This window comes from Leguminivora glycinivorella, chromosome 16 (genome assembly GCF_023078275.1).
Source record: "Leguminivora glycinivorella isolate SPB_JAAS2020 chromosome 16, LegGlyc_1.1, whole genome shotgun sequence".
In the NCBI taxonomy this organism is placed as follows: domain Eukaryota; kingdom Metazoa; phylum Arthropoda; class Insecta; order Lepidoptera; family Tortricidae; genus Leguminivora; species Leguminivora glycinivorella.
In genome coordinates this window covers 16,893,863-16,914,774 of record NC_062986.1, presented here as the reverse complement: position 1 = coordinate 16,914,774, position 20,912 = coordinate 16,893,863, and the positions used below count along the sequence as shown (strand labels likewise).

General features: G+C 35.6%; 2 protein-coding genes across 6 annotated transcripts in view; one reads left to right on the top strand and one right to left on the bottom strand.

The window, feature by feature from the left end:
- Positions 1-810: 810 nt before the first annotated feature.
- On the bottom strand, positions 811-18,504 carry LOC125234722 (transmembrane protein 214). The gene is given in 11 exon segments (XM_048141094.1): positions 811-3,634; positions 5,116-5,191; positions 5,194-5,511; positions 8,229-8,352; positions 11,623-11,765; positions 12,234-12,459; positions 14,197-14,411; positions 16,127-16,315; positions 17,017-17,299; positions 18,079-18,218; positions 18,302-18,504. Coding segments are annotated over 11 exon segments (1,962 nt in total). The 5' UTR covers positions 18,423-18,504; the 3' UTR covers positions 811-3,507.
- Positions 14,451-20,912, top strand: part of LOC125234721 (protein fem-1 homolog B) — a 40,000-nt gene continuing 33,538 nt past the window's right edge. For 2 of the 5 annotated variants that reach the window (XM_048141092.1, XM_048141090.1), the window contains exon 1: positions 18,829-19,130. In XM_048141092.1, the coding sequence (XP_047997049.1) occupies positions 18,987-19,130 (144 nt within the window). In that variant the 5' untranslated portion in view covers positions 18,829-18,986. Of the gene's footprint in view, positions 14,946-18,828; positions 19,131-20,912 lie in introns of those variants that run through there. The other 3 variants (XM_048141088.1, XM_048141087.1, XM_048141089.1) reach the window with 3 other exon arrangements.

Genomic DNA, 20,912 nt, shown 5'->3' with positions numbered 1-20,912 from the left:
TATAAACAATATCTGGGCGACCGAGCTTCGCTCGGTTCTGTTAATTTCGTATCCTTGACATGTGTCGCCATCTAGTTCAAAAATCAATAATACCTACATCGAGCGAAAAAATTCTCAGCCTTAACAACACAACTACTCCACACGAGATGGCGCGCATTTCGCCACAAAAACTCAAATAGTGTATTTTTCTATTCGTTTTAGCCTTGACCTGTGTCGCCATCTAGTGTTTGCAATAAATAGTACTTACATCGACCGAAAGAATTCTGTCTTAACAGTACAACTACTGCATACGAGATGGCGCGCGAAGAAAAACGCATGAAAACTCGAAAATTCGCGTTTTCCGGGACCTAAGGATAAGTTAGACCGATTTTTCACCCCCAAAAACCCCCACATAACAAATTTCAGCGAAATCGTTAGAGCGGTTTCCGAGATCGTCAGTGTAAATAAATATATAAATAAATAAATATACAAGAATTGCTCGTTTAAAAGTATAAGATTTTTCACAGCAGAGCTAGACATCATAAGAACAAAAAAATAAGCTAAATCGAAACCAACTAATCAGTGCATCAGAACCGCATTATAAACTCTCAATAAACCTTAATTTACTGTTCTTCAGAGACTACCTTATGTTTTGGGATATTACTGCACAAATTGCACGGAAAGTGTAGTTAACCCCTCGTATGCTTAGACACAGATCCGTGCGTGGGAATTTTAATATATTGCTTTACTTTAAATGTAAGAACTATTTCAATGACAGGCCGCATACGAATGGTTAAATAGGTGATAAAGGATGTAAATAAAACAGGCACAAAAAATCACTAACAATATTTTTATTGTGACTCCTTAAAGTAATTTCATACAGCACAACATTTATACTAACTGATGCGGCTATGGCCAAACTAAAGTTTCCAAAAGAAGTTGTGACTTGACACTAGACAGTAGCTAACAAACGCCTCGACCTTGAAATATCACGAAAGTGAGAGCGAAAAGAAAATAACTCTTCCTCGCTCCCACTTACAGGAAAGTATGCGTATGACCTTGGTGAGGTACGGTCGTATGTAAGCACTTCAAGGGTCACTCCACACCAGCGTCTCCAGAGTATCGGTTTCTCAACTCTATGATTACTACTCGACGCAACATTGAATGGTGCAATTGTGTAGTAGCGCTGACTCACGCCGCCGCTCAAAGTACTCTAGTGTGGGGAGGCCCTAACAGCTATTTCAAAAAAATTAGAGAAAATATTTCGATATAGTATTTTTATGATACGTTTTTGGCCATGTGTTATTAAAATGTTCTCAGAGTAGGTTGGCATTTTAAAATAACTGAAATATGTTTCATTAATTTAAAAGTAAAATATTTGATGTAAGGTTCTACGGCGTTCAGTAGACCCACTTTAAAGGGTACCCTAATCTTATTCTATTTGTGAGAACACTGCCAACCCATAAAGGTAAGTTTAAAAAGAACATTCAACATACATCAATCTAAATAACAAGTACTGATCTACAGCGTTTTACAGAGAATATAAATTAAAATAATTTTCAGTGTAAACGGCACATTCATTACATATTACATCCACAGTTTAAGACACATAGAAGTGTCCTAGTGTATAAGTTCAACACACGATTAACACAAATAAATATACCCACTATAAAACTAGCACTAGCAAATTGTCATAAATTTAGAAATCTTGCATAGACCGCCAATTTGGTACCAATTTGTAACGTTCCATAGGTGAAGGCATCTTGTTACAACAGTCGGCATTATGTCGCTCAAATAGGAACTATTTTGAACAGCTGACTGAGGGCCGCCATCTTGCCGAGCAAATTGGCTCGGGCGAGACAAACGTGCGCGCGCGAGGCTGCTCGGTCGGTGTGGCCCTGGCTGGTGCCAACGTTTGGGCCTTTACCCGAAGAACTTTACATTTGATTGGGTCAAAATTATTTTCATTGTTTTGTTTTGGACCTTTAAAAATGTGTCAGAATCAAAATATTTATAGATGGAGTGAAATTTAGATTTCAATGTGACCTAGCTAGAAAAACATGCAAAAAATCAACTTATTTTTTTAAACACAAAAATACAAGTGTATCAGAGTGGTCAAGAACAAAATGATGAAAATAATTTTGACTTATTATACATTCTTATTTAAATTAATGATTACTTTACCTCATCGATATTTAGTAACATAATATATTTGTGATCAGCAATGTAAAATAAATATCGGCAAATTCAATACGTATATTTCACACTAGGTTGTCTCTCAACTTAACATTGACGTTTCAGCTAGTGGGAACTAACCTTGAAGATGACTTTTTATATACTAATATACATAATAATTCAATTTTCGAGTTCCAAGGGTCAATCGGCAAATCTTAATGAAAGATTTAAAAAAGTATGCAACACTATGCGAATTCGATGATTAGTTAAAACTGTTCAGTCAAACGACTTGTGTTAAAATTGGAATAATAATTTAAAAATGCATTAGGAATGTTGAATTTCATCAAAAACAGGAAATGCATACAAATATGATTTAAATGTCATGGACGCTGTTCAATGATGATTTTAGAAGAATAATGAATTTTGTTCGAACGTTTTTCGAAAACTATTGTACTCGATTTAAAATTTTAACATGTCTATATTGTAGAGGGGCGTTTATAAATAAAATGTACAGTAACATGTGTGTCTGAAGGGTTGCATTGAGTAAAAACTTAAAAGATACTTTGTGCTGGTGTCTCACTATTAAAATGTAATACTAAGGAAAAATATTGGGCTACTTTTTCATTCACTGATGTGATATGCAATTCGGAAAAGTGGACACAAGATGGACGTTTCATTAAAATTAGAGAATATTCTCACTCACTCATCTCGCTCATACTCAGCGTATAAGTGCGAGCGAGAATAAAAGTGAGTATGCACGTAAAAACGTCCCACTTTGTTGATTGCTCTAAAGCCGCTTTGACAGTTGATTCATACAAAGATACAAGTAAATCTCGCCTTAATAGTAACCGACAAAGTGGGACGTTTTACTAAACACACTCACAAATTAAGAAGACGTCATAGTATATGTCGGATTGACGCTGGCATAGCAGTCATGTTCTATTTTACGTTAGCAATTTTGTACAAAGTGTGTGCAGGCCATATACAGCGTGTAATCCTTAAACTTTTAAACCTTTAGTGTTACCATTAATTAAGAGGTGTTTTAAAGTTAGTCTCAATTTTCACATTTTTCACCCCATAATTAATTATTGAAAATTTTCCGAGCAGCTGTGTACCTTAAACATGGTTTCGAATACATTAACATTGCAAAGTAACCGTCAACTAACGTTTAACGTGCATTACATTGCTGGCCGAAATCCTTTTCACAAAAATATTCGCCCGTAGTATATTTACACGCTGTATAAAATTGCCCCTAAAATGATAGACTCAAAACAATTGACAGAGATTCAGACTAACTTAGAACAGTAAGACCCCTCCACACATGATGGTTTAGCACGTACACCGGAACAGTCTTCAAGGTATCTCGGAGTAGACGTCAACTTGTGTTCGGAACCAGTGGAAGTATGAGGACACGTGGAATCGGGTCACGTTGAGGGCGCTCTGCGTTTTGTTCTGGAGCACTTCGGGGGCCCATTCGCCTCTGTAATTGTAAAATGACGTATAGGGATGACGACTACATAAAAAATGGCAATCTGTTTAGTCCGTCAGTTAGATCGTCCAATAATACTGAACACATATTTTTCGCTTTTTCTAATTAATGAAAAAATACAAAGATATAGAGCATCAAAGTTCCGGATTGGGGGCTTGTGACGTCACTTCTAAGTAAAAATTGTACCTAGGCGTGACGTCACGCGAAACTTCAACGCACTGCACAGTCGTCATTTTTCGTTTACGAAAAAAAGAAAAAATACATGTCTAAAATTCTTTGATAATCTAACTGACGGACTAATTAGTTTTTTTTAGTCGTCTGATCGTCTCGCCTATTGCGAGATTAGAAAACTAAATGGCATCTGCGACTAGCCGAACCGATGAAGGTGTCTCAAGGAAACAAATTTTTGTTCATTCCATTCCTGCCACCTTTCGTGAATTTATCGATTGTACTTGTCTTATGGACTACGAGCGAAAAGGGAACCCATGGTAGCTAATCAGAATGACTAAAGACATAATTATGTAACTCCGTATAGACAGCTACAGTCTAAGAAAAAAAGCGTACCTCAGAACCATATAGAAAAAGGTACGGTGGCCTAGATGACGTTACACCTTTGCGGGACGCTGGGCTAGATGGCGCCAATATTAATATTTGACATTTTAACCCATATCAAGCTAAGAATATGAGCCAAACTACCAAAACTGAGGTTTAAAAGTTTTATGCCAGTGTTGATAGATGTCAATCTATGCACTGTGATTACATATTTTACTTTGATAGTAACTCTATATAATACTTGATCTTCTTTGGAATGACTTAGTAATCTTAATTTAAAAAAAAGTTTAATATTCCCTATGCGCGAAAAGGGAACCCATTCTAGCTAATCAGAATGACCAAAGACATACTACCTCAAACCATATAGAAAAAGGTATGGTGGCCTAGATGGCGTTGCACCTTTGGGGGACGCTGGGCTAGATGGCGCTAATAATAATATTTGACATTTTAACACACTAGACAAGCTAAGAATATGGGCCCAATTATCAAAACTTTTACGATAGATGTCAGTGTCAGTCTATGCACTGTGATTACATATTTTACTTTGACAGTAACTCTCTATAGTACTTGATAGTTGATCCTCTTTGGAATGACTTAGTAATCTTAATAAAAAAAAAAGTTTAATATTCCCTACGCACCTGTAGTAGATTTCACAAAAATCTTTAAAAGTCAATTTCAAAAAATATCTTATTGTCAGAGGCATGTAAATATGTTTGGAAGATTGCTTGGTAAAGAAATTATGTTTGCATCTCATCTGTAAATAGTGAAAATTTAAAGGTCAATTTACAGATAATAAATCCTGCCAGTTAAATTAAATAAATTATACTGATTTTTCTATATCTTTACTAAACTGTGAATCTAAAACATTAAAATATTTACTACCTAATCAACGCCACAAAAATACAGTAGGTAATACTTACACAAAAATTTTGGTCTTCAAATACTCCGAAGTGAACGTGTAGTACTCGATTGAATACTTCTTTACAACTTCATACCCGTTGTAGTGTAACCAACCACACTATCGACCAATCCAGGTACATAATGTTCGATCGTGGCGACTACCACTGGAGTCTTCTCAATGACGTAGTCCTTTATGTTGTTGTAGAGTATACCAGCTTTTTTAACTCCGACTGTGAAGGCGTCTCTGGAGAGTTGTCCGTAGGGTTTGGCTATTTCGGCCGCTTGGGCGTAGTAGATGGGGGTGTTGGTTTCGAGCCAGAGGTAGCCTCTAGCGGAGGTGGATAGGGACTTCTGCCACGCCCGCTGGCTTTGCTCGAGGATGCCTAGGTCGTTGAGTAGCCGGCCGGTTGTGCTCTCTGAAAGGATAGACGTTTATGAAATGACGTAATATTAAGAACTTATAGCTTAAGGACAGGAGACGCCATGTCTGTCACTTTCCATATGTATAAAATAGTTGCCAATTTTGAGGGGTAAGCCTTTAGGCGACTCTCAACTATCCAGTTCTATCTCTAAAGAACGTACAAAACTACTGTTCATTGAGGCGACACAAATGATATCCCTGAGCCTAAATTATAATTTGCAGTTTCAAATCCAATAGCCCCCAATATACGTTCGTCCTCTCTGCTATTACCGCACTATATCGCATTTGTGTTGTATTTAAGGCAACGTTTTTTTGGTTTCAAACTACAATACGAGAGCATTTTCTTACATTTGACATTTATACAACGAAACGAATGAAACGCAATCATCCAAAATTTTCCAACTGCGTCCCTCTCATTCGGCTGTACTTAAAAGTGACAGAGACGGTAAATTATACTTTCTTATAACTTCGATTTATCCCTGACTTGTTTTCTACGACTTGAGTTGGTACTCAAGGAAAGTTTCTGACTGACATTGATACTTTATTGATTACATGTAATTACTTGCAATACATGTCGTTCTCATGCGAAAGGGGAATTAATTATGCAAAAAAATAAGGTATGTAGACGATCTTTTTTATAAATCCATACCTAAATGATCAAACATGGAAACATTTAAGCCAATCTTGTTTACATAAGATAAAAAGTACGTATCTCTGACCTCAGACCAACTAGAAAGTAAAACCTATTTGTAACATTCATAGTTCCAACATATTTTAATGACACAGACAAGATAAGAGCCAGATAAAAGGCCATTGGGTTCAGTCGACATAATCGAGTGAATTCCACTCAAAACAAAGTCCATTATCAATTTAAATGTAAACGTAGTTAAATGAGATTAAACACGTATACTGTGGCTCTTTTTAACCGTCGACGCAAACACGACGTGTCTGCCTGTCTTGTGTGTGTGTGTGTGTGTGTCTGTCTGTGGTATCGTAGCTCCCGAACGGATGAACCGATTTAGTTTTTTGTTTGAAAGCTGAGTTAGTCGGGAGAGTTCTTAGCCATGTTTCATGAAAATCGGTCCACTATGTCGTTTTTTTTTTTCCAAAGTTTAATTTTGTGGTTAGGTTATGTTAACAATCACAAAGAAAGAATGTAATTCAGGTGTGTCTTTCAACTTTTTCTTCTTGATTCATAAACATTCATTAAAGTTGATAAGCCGACAAAATTCGGTTGTCCCTTTCCGACGTATTAGTATATTAGAAAGGGACAAACGATTCTTATGGGCTTGTTATCATTAGTGAATAAGAAAAAGGGGTTTGGCTATGTTGGTTACTTAATTGATTTATGTATTTCCAAAAAATATTTTGCATCACACCCGCACTTTAAATGTGCTATTTCACGCAGGCGGAGCGTGAATTATAGAAAAATCGTTCTCCCAAGGGAATAATGAAATTTCTTGTACCGTACTTAACTTTTTTACATCTATTTACATATTTTTTACATTGCGAATGTGATGAAAAACATTGTGTGTAACTCTATGAATATTACTTCGAGTCTTTAAATGCTCCAATCGCGATTTAACTTACTTCGTTAGTAATATTCAACTTCCTCCCCTTGTTGCACAATGTACTATTGTTTTTGTTATATTATTATAATACCACGCTATATGTTATATTATTATAATACAATTATTATAATGTGACGCGAAACGCCGCAGAAATGCCATTCAGCTACGCGCTACGCGGCCTGGTACAGGGTACTGTCAAATGGAAAATTGTCTTGTTCCACAGTATCATTATATTTATCTTGTAGGTGGGGTATTTGAACTGGTAGGTAAATAAGCCCTATGTTTCTGTGTATCTTATGAATGATATTGATATCGTTGTTTACATACATTAAAATGTAACTGCTACTTAAGCAAATATGATTTTTATTTAATGTTTGCTGTGCATCTGATAATGGTTAGCTTAGGGACCTATCCTTTGGCCAATACCCTTGAATGATAATCATAATATATAGTACTTTATTGAATAGATAAAAAACACTGATTTGACAAACACTTACCCCTTTATTCATAAACATACTCTGAAGTTATCAAGCCGATAAAGTTCGTTTGTCCCTTTCCGACATATTGGTGTGATAGAAAGGGACAATTTAGAGGGTTACTATTTAACAGTATTTTTATTTGCTCACTGTTTGAAAAGATCGATGGCTCTTTTAGCTTATGTTCTTTAAAAAATAAAGATAACACAAAACCAAAGAAAACTTTAAATAAATGTCATATAAAAGCCCACATGGGTAACACTTCAGTTCAGCCAAAACCACATTCCCTTCGCACCTCCACAGTTAAATTTACATACAGAACCGCTTATATAGTAAACAAAAGAGTAAATAAAAATAAACTAAACATTAAAATATAGCACTTTTAAGTGACCAAGGCCTCCAAGTGTTCCGAGCTGGAATCGAACCAGCGTACTCCGTTAACCGGACGGATGCCTGTAAAGAAAATTTATCAATCTAAAGCTGAGTTTAGACGTGCAAGTTTTGAGACGCAACTATAGGTAAGAGTGAGTGGCACATATCTGTATCTCTTTCTTGCATATACTTCTGTTTCATAACTTTCTGCAATAACTTGCACGTCTAAAGTCAGTCTCAGCTTTATCATGCAAAAGGTGAGCTCAAAGATGGTGTGTTTGTTTTGTACTTACTTGGGAAGTTTCCGTTAACTGTGGAGACATCATAGGCAATCAGTCCAGCGATGCCCAGCAGTAGGATGAAGCTCGCCCACAGCCAAGGGAATCTTCTAGTGCTTGTCATTCTGTCTAGAATATCCTGTGGAAGACACAAGTACTTTCATGTAGAACACTTTATTGAGCAGAACAGTAACACTAAAAGTGCAAACTTATCAAAAAGTTCATCCAGGAAACTCATACATCAGATCAAGGATCACACATCAGAGTTTTGGGTGCGGGAATAAATTTGTGTATTAGAGTAAACTTAATTACTAATATTATTATCTGAATTAAACTATGTAACTGGCTCCAAAATCTCCAAACATATTAAAAAATATTAACATAGTGTCTATTTTTTAATGTTTTCATAATTTTTGGGCTAGTGTAAATCATTCCCATGCCCAAAATACCAATCTATGTTAATGATAATTGTAAATAAAGATTGCTGAAGTCTTTAAAAAAAATTGAGTCAAGTATGGATAAAATATCATATTCATTAAAATTATTGTCAAATAAATGATATTCCATTTCTGACTGTAGTTAAAACTCACCTAACATTTTAATAAGAGCAAAATGGATCTATTTAAAAATGGCAAGACTAGTAGAATAAAAAGCATCCTATCAAGAACCACTATCAACTTTCCAATGGAATGTCGCTTTTACTTTCAATTTAGTTTCTAAGGCAATAAAATTATATAGCACTAGCTTTTGGCCGCGGCTTCCCTCGCGTTAAATTTGAATATTGCCGAATGCTCCATGTCACTCTCACCTTTGACTATCTCCACTTAAAAAATCATGTCAAATCGTCGCGCCGTTTTGCCGTGAAAGACGGACAAGCAAACAGACACACACACTTTATCATTTATAATTTAGTAGTACGGATGTTGTGTAGAAATAGCATTTGATTCTTTGTAAAATGAGAACATTTATAAAATCATAGAATATTAACATCCAACACCTGTCTTGGTGTGTTTCTTTAAAAGGGCTTATTTCACACTGAACTCCATACAAAGTAAGGCCTTTTGAAGACAGTCAGTTGATGTAATTAGAATAGAATCACTACCAACATTAATGCTAAATACCACAAGTTACCTTGAAGCTAACTATGTTGCACAATGTATAAGAAAACAGGAAAATATCATGTTTGTGAGGATAATGCTATTAATAACCAACTTACAAATTCTGTAAAGTGGTGCTTAAAACAGCCAAAATTAGTTGAAATTACAATATAAAGCTAAGCTTATGTGTTCGGTTGAAAGTACTGTACACAATCTTTATTCCTCTTTTTGTATTTTAGCTTGATTTTAAATTTTACACATTTTGTAATTTTAAATTAAACTCAAAAAGAATATTGTTCAAACTCAAAATGCTACTCTGTTTAGCCTCACAAACCAAAAATAACAAACTAGGTGGGTTCTCAATGAACAAGACCTTATTGGGAGATATGATTGCCTTTTGGAACTATGCTCTTTACTGTGTAACAGTTACACACTGAACAATGTAATTTTCATTAGTAACTCACATGCCAGAACTCCGGTCTCCTTAAAAAAAAAACAAATGAAAAAAAAAAAAAGCGGCACACAAGAGGTTAACTATATTCTGTTATAGTGCGGCAACACATTGTGTTTCTTATATTTCATTTGGATTGTGAGATATACCATCACTAATACTTACCAAATTCTGATGTGTGTGCACACTAACTTATCACCTTGGTTAATGCTACAAATCCACGGATTTTACTGATAAGATTACATGGTATGAATATTAGGATGGGTGCAAAAACTACAATTTGAAATACTCTTTGTTGAAGGTTTATGATGTTAGGTGCAGAATAAAATATGCCTTGTTTAGTGTTTTATGAAAGTTGAAACAGAACTTGTAACTGGACAAGAATCCTGACTAAATATTATAAAGATAATATTTTTATTCTCAAATTATATGACAAATTGAACAATAGATTTTTCCTTGTTCCAAGAAAGATCTTTTTCTTTACTTGGGTGATAGTTTGCAGGAAATATGGATCACTTGTTTAATAAACAGCCAAGGTTACTTTTGTGTTTTTTTAGTTACACAGCTTAATTTTATTTCTAACCTACAATAGCAATTACTTTCCACTCTATTGTAAACAAAAGCAAAGTGCGTACTTATTGGTGATGTTAGATAGACAATGAAAATAAATGAAAGGACTATGTACATTAGTATTTGATAATGTGTAAGCTTTTAAACTATAACCCAAAATAATTAGAATCTATTAATTAATTACTTTAATAATTACCTGCCGTCAAAAACCAAATGCACTTAAAATTAATTACAGGATGAACGATGTCTTACGGACATGAATTGAATAGGAAAAGATTTCGTGATACGTGGTCCCCTGCGAAGTGCGTATACACCACATCAGCGGCCCAAAAACGACGCTTTTACAGTTATTCACGTTGGGTGTTAACTAATCAAGTGGTTTTTCTAGTTCCGAGAAGCTTTACAAGACGATATTGCGTTTTCTAATCACGATACAAAATGTTTGCATTATACAAATACACAAATAAATCAATCATCCACGAACATTTAAATTTAGATAGAAAAATATTAATTACCTATTCCCAGTGATGACTTTTTATAACACAAAAATCACGGCTTCACCCGAATTCATTAATTTTTTTTATAACAGAAAAAATGTCGTCAGTGTCGTCACCGTCAGAGATGATGACAGATAATAATTATGTGACCAGAGCAAAAAAGTAGATTCAAAATTTGATGTAGGCAACACTAAGGACAAAGGGCACTAGGGCTGTGAAAAGTATATTTTCGATAAAATACCGGTTTTTGAAGGGTACGGTCAATTTAAATTATACTCCGTCAAACAAGTCTGTCACTAAATAAGAACAAAGAAAACTGTATGCATCCTTTGCTTTAGGGTGCTAGAGAAAAGGATACCTATAGTTTTCTTAGTTCTTATTTAGTGACAGACTTTTTTGACAGAGTATATTTTTGCCCTTATTGAACGAGGCTAGTCCAAACGGGAGATATGAGTATTTTGACTATGATTTGGATACAAAATGAAGATATGATTTTGAAACATAAAAAGGCGATGTGGACGGACGCTAGAATTCCATTTTAGACTCTAGAGATATCCTGGCAAAAAGGAATATAAATTAAAATTGGCAACATCATAGTGTTGTCCCTTTCACATCAACATGGGTAAGAAAAAGAGAGGCCAATACGATGTTACCTCTTTTTAATTACTACTCTTTTGCAAGGTTGTATGTGCATTTGGAGGTTTTTTCTATTCTATCATACAAAAATAACATTGTTATTTTTGTGAAATTGCTATTCAATTACTAATTACAAATTAAAACAAAAAAGAACTTACCTGGCATATTTTATTGGTCTTCGAAACAGTTTCATCCTTTTTCTTTCCTTTCAATGTTTCAACACTAATCTCTTTGTACTGAGTTACTGTTATTTTCAAGGATTTGTGCTTTAGCTTTGGACTGATTTCTGCCCAATTAGTATCTGTAACAAAATCAATGTGTTTATTTTAATTTTGTTGTTACCATTCCATATATAGGCATACAGTTTCTTGATTTGGTACATATAGCAACTTGCTCGCTCACAGCGCCGGTCCGAGCCTTTTATCAGGGTAGAGTGAAATGTAATTACAGCGCCCTAGGTTACTACCAAAGTTTTTAAACAAGGCTATTTTTTTTTGCCACTGTGGGGCTCCTACGGTTTGGCGCCTAGCGGCCGCTCCACTCGCTCTACCCTAGATCCGGCCCTGCTCGCTCACCTATGTAATCAAGGAGGGTGGCAAACTGTTTAGGACAGCGATGGAACAGTCCTGTAGAATGTCCACTAGACTTTCGACTAGGACACTGTTGTACGGGTCCAAGTTCAAATCGCTCAAGTGCTGATGAGGCAGTTTCTTTGTATTTTGCATCTTCATTTTGCAAATAATTATTTGTAGTTAGAGAATAAACTTACCTATGTAATCGAGAAGGGTGGCAGACTGTTTAGGACACCGATGGAACAGTTGTCGCCACGTAGCGTTACAGGAATCGTCCCGTTGTAGACAGTCTACTAGACTTTCGACTAGCACTCGGTTGTAGGGGTCCAGGTTTGGACCGCTTAAATACTGGTTGGGCAGTTTCTTTATTATCTGGTTGAAGGTCACTTGGAGTTTGGCGCCGCTCTTATTGAAGTATATATCCTGGAACAATGGATTCATTAGTCTAACCTTGCAACATTTTTTTTTAATTTAGTGTGTATATATATATATATACAATAAAATGCAACTGAATTAAATTTATAAAGAAATGGTGTGCCTTTTTTGCAAGATAAGGTGAGACCTTAACAGTGCAATAGAATAGGGTTCGTTTTCAGTAACAATCCATACTAATATCATAAATGAAAAAGTGTATGTGTCTGTTTGTTTGTCCGTCTTTCACGGCAAAACGGAGCAACGAATTGACGTGATTTTTTTAAATGGAGATAGTTGAAGGGATGGAGAGTTACATAGGCTACTTTTTGTCTCTTTCCAACTCCCTACTTCAGTTTCAAAATTATTTGGTAAGCTAAATCCTCCGTGCGCAAGCACTTTATCTTAAGGAGTTCAAAGAAATGAAAAATAAAATGTGTATATTTCTTGACTTCCCCATATCATAAAATATTAGGTTGGTAAGAAAGTAATGAGCGATCGATTGAATTCCACATAAAATTTTTGAGAGAGTTCTAGAATCTTCTATGGTCGAAAGTATATAAAGGGCGAGTCGCACAGTTTCTCGTCAGTCATTCACTAGCTGTCGCCGAGCTAATATAAGGAAGAAAATGGACGAATTAAAAGTGCATGTAAGGCATTGCTTACTATATGAATTTCAGTCTGGCCATTCAGCCGCCGAAGCAGTGCGTAATATATGTCAGCGTGTTGCTCCTGAAGTTGTGTCTGAGGCCACGGCGAAACGATGGTTCCAGCGGTTTCGTAGTGGCGACTTTTCATTATCAGATCAACCTAAGTCTGGTCGACCGGTGAAGATTGATGTAGCCAAATTAAAAACCTTAATTGAAGGATATCCAAGGCTAACGAGTCGTACTCTTGCTACCGAGTTAGGCTGCTCTCATGTCACCATAGAAACACATTTACACGAGTTGGGAAAAAACTACAAATACAGTGTTTGGATACCGCACGAACTTGATAGAGATCAACTAAACCGCAGTGCCGATATCTGCATACAACTTCTGTCTTTTCGCCGCACATTCAACTGGTTGGACCATCTTATCACTGGAGATGAAAAATGCGTCTTATATATAAATCACACACGCAAATGTCAGTTGCTAGCTCCAAACGAAAAAGGAATAGAGGCACCAAAAACAGAGCCTCACCCGAAAAAAGTTATGCTGTCCGTTTGGTGGGATATTCATGGTATTATTCACTGGGAACTCCTACCAAGTGGAATGACTGTTAACGCATCAGTATACTGTAATCAGCTTGAAAATTTAAACCAAAAAATCTGTCAGAATCGTCCACAGCATGCTAAAGTTTTTTTCTTACACGACAATGCTCGCCCACACATTGCAAAAGTGACTCGGCTAAAGCTATTGGAGCTAGGTTGGAAAGTGATACCTCATCCACCGTACTCTCCAGACTTGGCACCTACGGATTACGCATTGTTCAGATCGCTAAGCAATGCCTTGAATGAAAAAAAGTTCGATGATCAAGCCCATCTACGACAATACATAGCTGAGTTTTTTGAATCGAAACCTAAGAACTTCTTCGCCGATGCTATTCATTCTTTACAAGAACGATGGAGACAAGTAGTAGATAACGAAGGCCGTTATATTTTTGATAAATGATTAAAATAATAAATTAAATAAAAATTACAATATTGGTTATGATTCGCTCATTACTTTCTTACCAACCCAATACTATATCTTATTCTTAATAACATACCTTATATTTACTTAATTGCTTCATAAGGTCACTTGACAAATCCTTAGACAGGCCCTTCTTATTGTTCACCAAATCGAACATGGCCAGCAATTGTTCTTGGCTCACTTTAGTGGCTTCCATCGTCGCGTGCCTGTCTAGCAACTGGGTCAAATACCCTACCACGTACTTAGAATAATTCTTTAATTCTATTATTGGAAGGAATAGTTCTTGCCACGCTGTAAAAAAAAGAAATGTTAGCACATTGCCACATATACAAACGAAACAGCCGCCCCGGAAAAGAAAATGATTGTCATATTATTTTGTAATGCCACGATCTATAGACTATCGTTGTCCGGTTTGGGAACGAAATCATAAAATACCTGACAGTTAATAAATAATAACAATAAAAACAGGTTAGCAAATTTGAAAGTGCCGGCCCGAGCACTCAATCAGGGTAGAGCGAAATGGAGTTTTGGCGCCTTTGGTAACTTTTCTTTACCAAACTCGCAAACGCTGTTTTTTTTATCATTTGCCATTTTGGCGCTCCTATGGTTTGGCGCCTAGAGCGGCCGCTCCACTCGCTCTACCCTAGATCCGGCCCTGAACTGCGCTCTAAATTCAGAATTGGCACCATTGGCAAGGCGGGCCATGTCTTCCTAATGCATCTGGATCGGTGTGACCAATATCAATATGGCTACCGAAAAACAGAGGCAGCCCAAAAAGAAATGGCGAAGACCTCGACACATTTTGCACTGACCAAGAGGAAAAAGGTAAACTAAAATATAAAAAAATAAATCTCACAGTAATTTCGATTCGATTACCGTTTTTGGCAATACTTTTACAAGTGCACGTGAGTTTTTTTCATTCACTTAAACAATGCGTAAGCTACCATTTCACTGAAGCTACTGTGTGGAGATAAAGCAGATGTTATCTCATTTACGGCCACCTTGAGAGGTGTCATATTCAATGATAAGAACTGATAGTGTCGTAACCTGAGAACAATAGGCTCACAAGTTGCTGTGCTTATTGTACTAATAGCAACACTCTTAACTAACCATCGGTAGACTTTATGCTCTCAAAAAGATTACAAATGTATAGCTAATAGTGTTGCCGATGATACAGTCCACCAATTGGAACCCTAGACCACTCTACAACCATGTCGAAATGACAAGCAGTAAGAGATTTCCTACAATCTGATTTATAACGTTACTATGACAAAGTTCTACAGAGGCCTAGGGTTCCAATTGGTTGACTGTACAATAGCATCGCATCATTGGTAGTTTATGGAAATTGACTAAACTGTGAAAGGTATTTTGGGAGCGATACATCCTTCAAACTTTCAAGAAAAGAGCGTAAACCCATAATAGCCGGCAACGCATCGCCAACACAGCTGGTGTTTTGGGTGTCCGTGCGCGGCAGTGATCGCTTGCCACCAGGCGACCTGTCTGCTCGTTTGCCTCTTATCTCATGAAAAATTTAATCTTTTTTTAATTTCAGTAGCGATAATAGGGAATATGGCGCTTAAGACCGTCATGACTTGACTGTGATAATGATGAAGATTTAAAAGTTTTTTTTTTAACTTTTTAGTTTTCTAAGCATATCGCGAAGGTCTACAGCTCACAGAGCCACTATTATTTATCGGTAGATTATGGTTTATTTTTAGCTAGCATGACCATTTGTAATGTTACGAGAGATATGGGCATTTAGATTTTTCCTTGTGAACTTCCTGTTCACGTTTTAATAATTCAGTAAAAAATGGAAATAATAATATCCATCAACGGTATGTCATAAAAGTGGTCAGTTCTTCAGGGGATATTAGGACGAATAGACGCCACACAGAACTTTTCAGCTTAAAATCTATTGTTAAATTGTATGAGGCTGACTATTCACCAACAGTGTCCAAAATAAAAATAAGGTTAAAAAAATTTGTTTTTTTTTTTACTATTCTTACCTTTCAAACCAACTGCGAAATCACTGAACCCACCCTGCCCGAACGCCCACAGAAGGGATAGTCCAATAGGGGGTCTATTCTGGTAGGAGTTGCGAAGGCTCGCACTTTTTTGTATAGACGCTACGCAGAACTCGGGGTATTCCAGTGCTAACATTTGAAGGAGCAGACGGTGACCATTTACTAGTTGACCTGGGGAAAACATAAGGTTAGATACAGAGGGGTAACGTATTAAACACAATTTGCGATCTTGATGTATCAAGATAAAAAAACTTTAATTCGAAAATCCTTTTGTACCGGAACTCATTCGATCCGGTAATCCTAATTGAGTGTGTAATTGTTTTTGATTGAAGTAATTACTGTGCATTAAATTAAATAAAAAATAAAAAACATATTTCAAGGTGTTTTATGAGCAATGTTTTTGAAATAAAGTAATAGCGCCATTTCTTATCAACAACGTGCCTTTGCAATTTTATTTGCACATTGCATGAGTTAATATTGATGCAGGTGTAAATGTCATTTTCATATACCCAACTAACCCAACTTGCAGTTTTATACATACATCCATGAAGGGCTCGCAACACATCATTTATAGCCATTATGGTAGGGACATGGCAGTAGTTAATCTACATTTTTTACTAGTGCATAATAACCGCTGTAACCACATATACACACGTATAAATCTTAAAGGTGCTCTACTCTATTTATTGTTTAAAATACAATGGGACTTCTAAAATCTGAATGAAGTATTTTTTTTTTATTTGAATAGGTAGACGTTTGACCACGATCACACCTGATGGTAAGTGATGATGCGGTCTATGGTGGAGCACACTTACCTATGAGGTACCTACCGACTCTTGCTTTAAAGCTTTTTATTAAAAAAAAATACATACCTCTGCTCATATCATTAGCTAAAGCGGTGAGAGTGACATCAAAGAACAGCTGAGTGTTGGCCTTCCCCGCATCTGTAAGAACTTTCTCCAGCGAACTCTTTAATTCCAAAGGCACAACCGACAGGGGATATAAAGGGTCCTGCGCAGAAAACGTTGGGTCCTCCACTTCTATTTGGGTTTTGGAGTTGAGGAAATTGGCAACCTCTTTCAACCAGACTAGGGGTGCGTTGCTGAACCGGATTTTGTTGGTTGCTATGATATTTGCTAGCTCAGTTGCATCAATCTGAAAAAGTGAAGTTCTTAATATTTTGACAGTTAAAAATTCGAATTAAGAGAAGTCTCACTGATTAACTTTGAACCTTACTCAGTGTAGAAGATTTAGGGTGTGAAGTCTTACATGTGTGACTACATAATGGAAGGATATTTCATATTTCTAAGGGAGCTATTTGCTCTTTCTCAATGAACATATTAATTATTTTTTTTATATACAAATTGTGCATGTTAATTAAGATTTAACATGTTAATAAATAGTATCAATATCTAAATTGTTTAAAATATCTCAAGTTGCATAGAAAATGTGTAACATATTTCTAATAAGAAAATATCCTACAATGTCTTATCTACACATACAAAAAGTAATAAAAATTATTAGTTATTGAATATTGATAACATGCACATTATTTATATTCATGAAGGTATGTGAAATAGTGTAAAATATTTTTTTATAAACACAACATTCTTATAATGGGGTTAAAAATTAATTGAGAGCATTCTGTAATAGCATTGTGTTACTTAACTCTTACTTAACTGTTACAACAAAGTACAATGGAATGAAGTGAAAGGATCTTTTAAAATAACTTAAATCAAGTTATAAAAAAAAGTAAATGTAGCACTAAAGCAATTACGCCCAGACGGCCCAGAGTTCCAAATGCATGAACCAATTACTCTAATGTGATTGTTATCATTAGAAGCTTATGAGTGTCACTTTGTTCATGTTATAATGATTGTAGAAAATATATACTCTAAAATTAATATAGTGATCGAAATATGACAAATACGTACAGCCTCAAATGCTCCTTCAATGGTTTTCGGCGGTTTCGGCTTCGGTGGCTCGGCTTTCTTCTTGTTTTTATTCGCCTTCTTTCCGTTTGCTTTTGGGTCATCGATCTCCATGCCGGCGTAGTAAGATTTAGTTGGCGGCGCTACAAAATAATTAACATACTAAGTATATTTAATCCTATTTCAATACAGAACATCACTGAAAATATCTGGGTTGATTACTTACCAACGTCTTCAGGCTTCGGCCCATTGCGAACTGGCTTCTTATCGTCCTCCTTTACAGTTTTTACTTTTCCATTTTGAGACTTCTTGCTCTTACCTACAACTTCCCATTGACCGCTAGACATTTTGGTGTATAAACGATTTTATTTATGTAAATTACAATTGTTGTAAATAAGGCAAACGCGACAAGGTACACGTCAAAATCAAAATATCCAAAAACGTCAAAAATGAAAGCTTCTCTGCTATTGGTCCATGAAATTCCACATGACAAGACGTGGCAATGCATTCCGTTGCACGAGTTGCAGTGTAATAAATGCAATTTCAATAATTGCAGACAAAACTGAAAATACAAAAATTACCATTACATTTTTAGCAATTTCAAGCTTTTTCAATAGTTTCTTGTTGTCATTTTGTAAAGTATTGTTTTGAACAAATTTTAGAAACACCGCTATGGTAGTAATTTTATCGGTTTTTAGCACAACTAGTCTCGCCGGTACATCACTACCTTCAATCAGTCGTTTTCCGATTCTTCGGAGCGGGTGACGGATGGACTGAACAAATTTTTATTGTTTTCGTTTTCGCAAGCCGTCACGGGCAAAATTACAATTTATAAACAAATAAAGGGACTGTAGTGTTCGTGCTGTGAATTATTTTAAACTTTGTTCATCGTGAATTAACAGTGTTTGGATATGGAGGACAAGTTGATGTTAGGCGATGTAAATAGCACCTTGAGAGAAAGGGTGTTTTTTGCAGCCAGGGACGGGATGTCCTTAACTCTATATGCGTTATTATACGAAAAAACCACAGACGAAATCGATGACCTATTGAACAGCGTGAGTAAACATTTTGCCTTTCTTTCAAGAAAGTAATAAGATAGCGAAGTGTTTTCGGTTTTGTCATCTAGCTCACACTAGAAGTCACGTTACATTCTATTTATATCACGGTGTACCTTCTACGCGTTATGTAGTTATCTATGCGTTGTTTAATTATTTTACGCGTCTTTATCGTGATATTTACGCCTTCATTTATTGGTTTTGAATAACCTTGGTGTGTTGGTGGAGTTTAGACAGGTAGAGGATTGGTTTGGTTCCAAATTGTTGCTTCCTTTGTGATATTTTGGTGCATTTACAGGTAAATGACATGTCATTGAACTTGCTCAGACTTTGAAATGTATATTTGTTGTGATGACACAAAAACATGCTTGTACGGTTTATTTCCTGCAATATTTGGTGCCAATAATTGGATAAGATACAACTGACTGGTCAATGTTATCAGATCAAAGCATTCTTACGCAATATTTATCATATAATTGAAACATGATTATTTAAACACATGAATGACTTGTCGGAATGTGGTATTTTATAACTCTCGTAAAGATAACAAAATAATCTATCATTAAGAGTTTTGAATGATTCACAGTTATTTTCATTAGACTTATATTGACCGGGATATAGACCGTGATTACCTTTTTGAGTCTCATGTATCATTGTCACCAGAAAGGCAATTTCTTTATAGAATTTTGTACTCTTATGGTTATAAAGAAATGGATATACTGATAGAAGTTTTATTATTTTATTTTTCATAGTATATTACATATTTATTGTAGAAAATTTTGAACTTTAACCAAACAAAACATAGTAACAACATACCAATTTGTATGTCAGTAGTTGGTACTTTAGGGTTTTTTTTTGAAGTAAAGTCTTTTCTTCAGCTTTTCCATTGTTATCAGTGACCACAGTTCTGAATAATTGAAGTTTGTTTTTAGAGTACATTATTTGTAAAAAGGTAGAAGTTAATAATTGTTTTGGGATATCAAGTCTCCAAACTTCAGATTAGAGGCCACTCACTGTAATTTTTTTATCCATGGCAAATCAAACATGCTGTGTTTTTGAAGCTGCTGATATATATATTTTTTAATATTATGTGCATGTATATTTTTATATAGATAGTATATTCCCCAAACAACTTGTCCATGGTAAATCATCAGAATTACTCATTCTGCATATTTATTTTTGTACTACTTTAAAGTGATGATTCATTCTGAATATTTGATTATATTTACGATAATCATGATTGTGAATAAGTCACATAAACAAGATTGAGATTACTCAGAATCTCAGAATATTTCGTAGTAATTGTGACCCAATATTTTGGCATGCATATGCATTCTACACTATATGTCTTATAGCATGCATGATTCAAATCACTGTAAATGTTTAATCATTTGTTACTACAATACTTTAAAGATAATTTGACAGCCAATGTGGCAATTGAAACATAGAAGAGCTGTTTAATTTATTATATTATTTTAGGTTGTAGATGACTTAGATGTAGTGTATGCCTGGCCGTAAATGTGGCCCCTTAAATAGTCAGGCTGTCAATCACATGATCCGTTCATTCAGCCCCATTCCCTGGAGTTGGAGCTGCAGGTTACTGTCCCGGCTGCTCTTCCACACTTCTCTCCTCAAATCTTCTCATTTTCCTGCAAAACAGACGGACATCTTTACTCTTCTTCTCTCCAACTGTCTCTACCAAATGTATCATATAGCGGTTATTTTAGGTTTAGTCAGTCTGTAATTCAGTTTCATCTTGGTTAATAATAAAAGTAAAAGCGT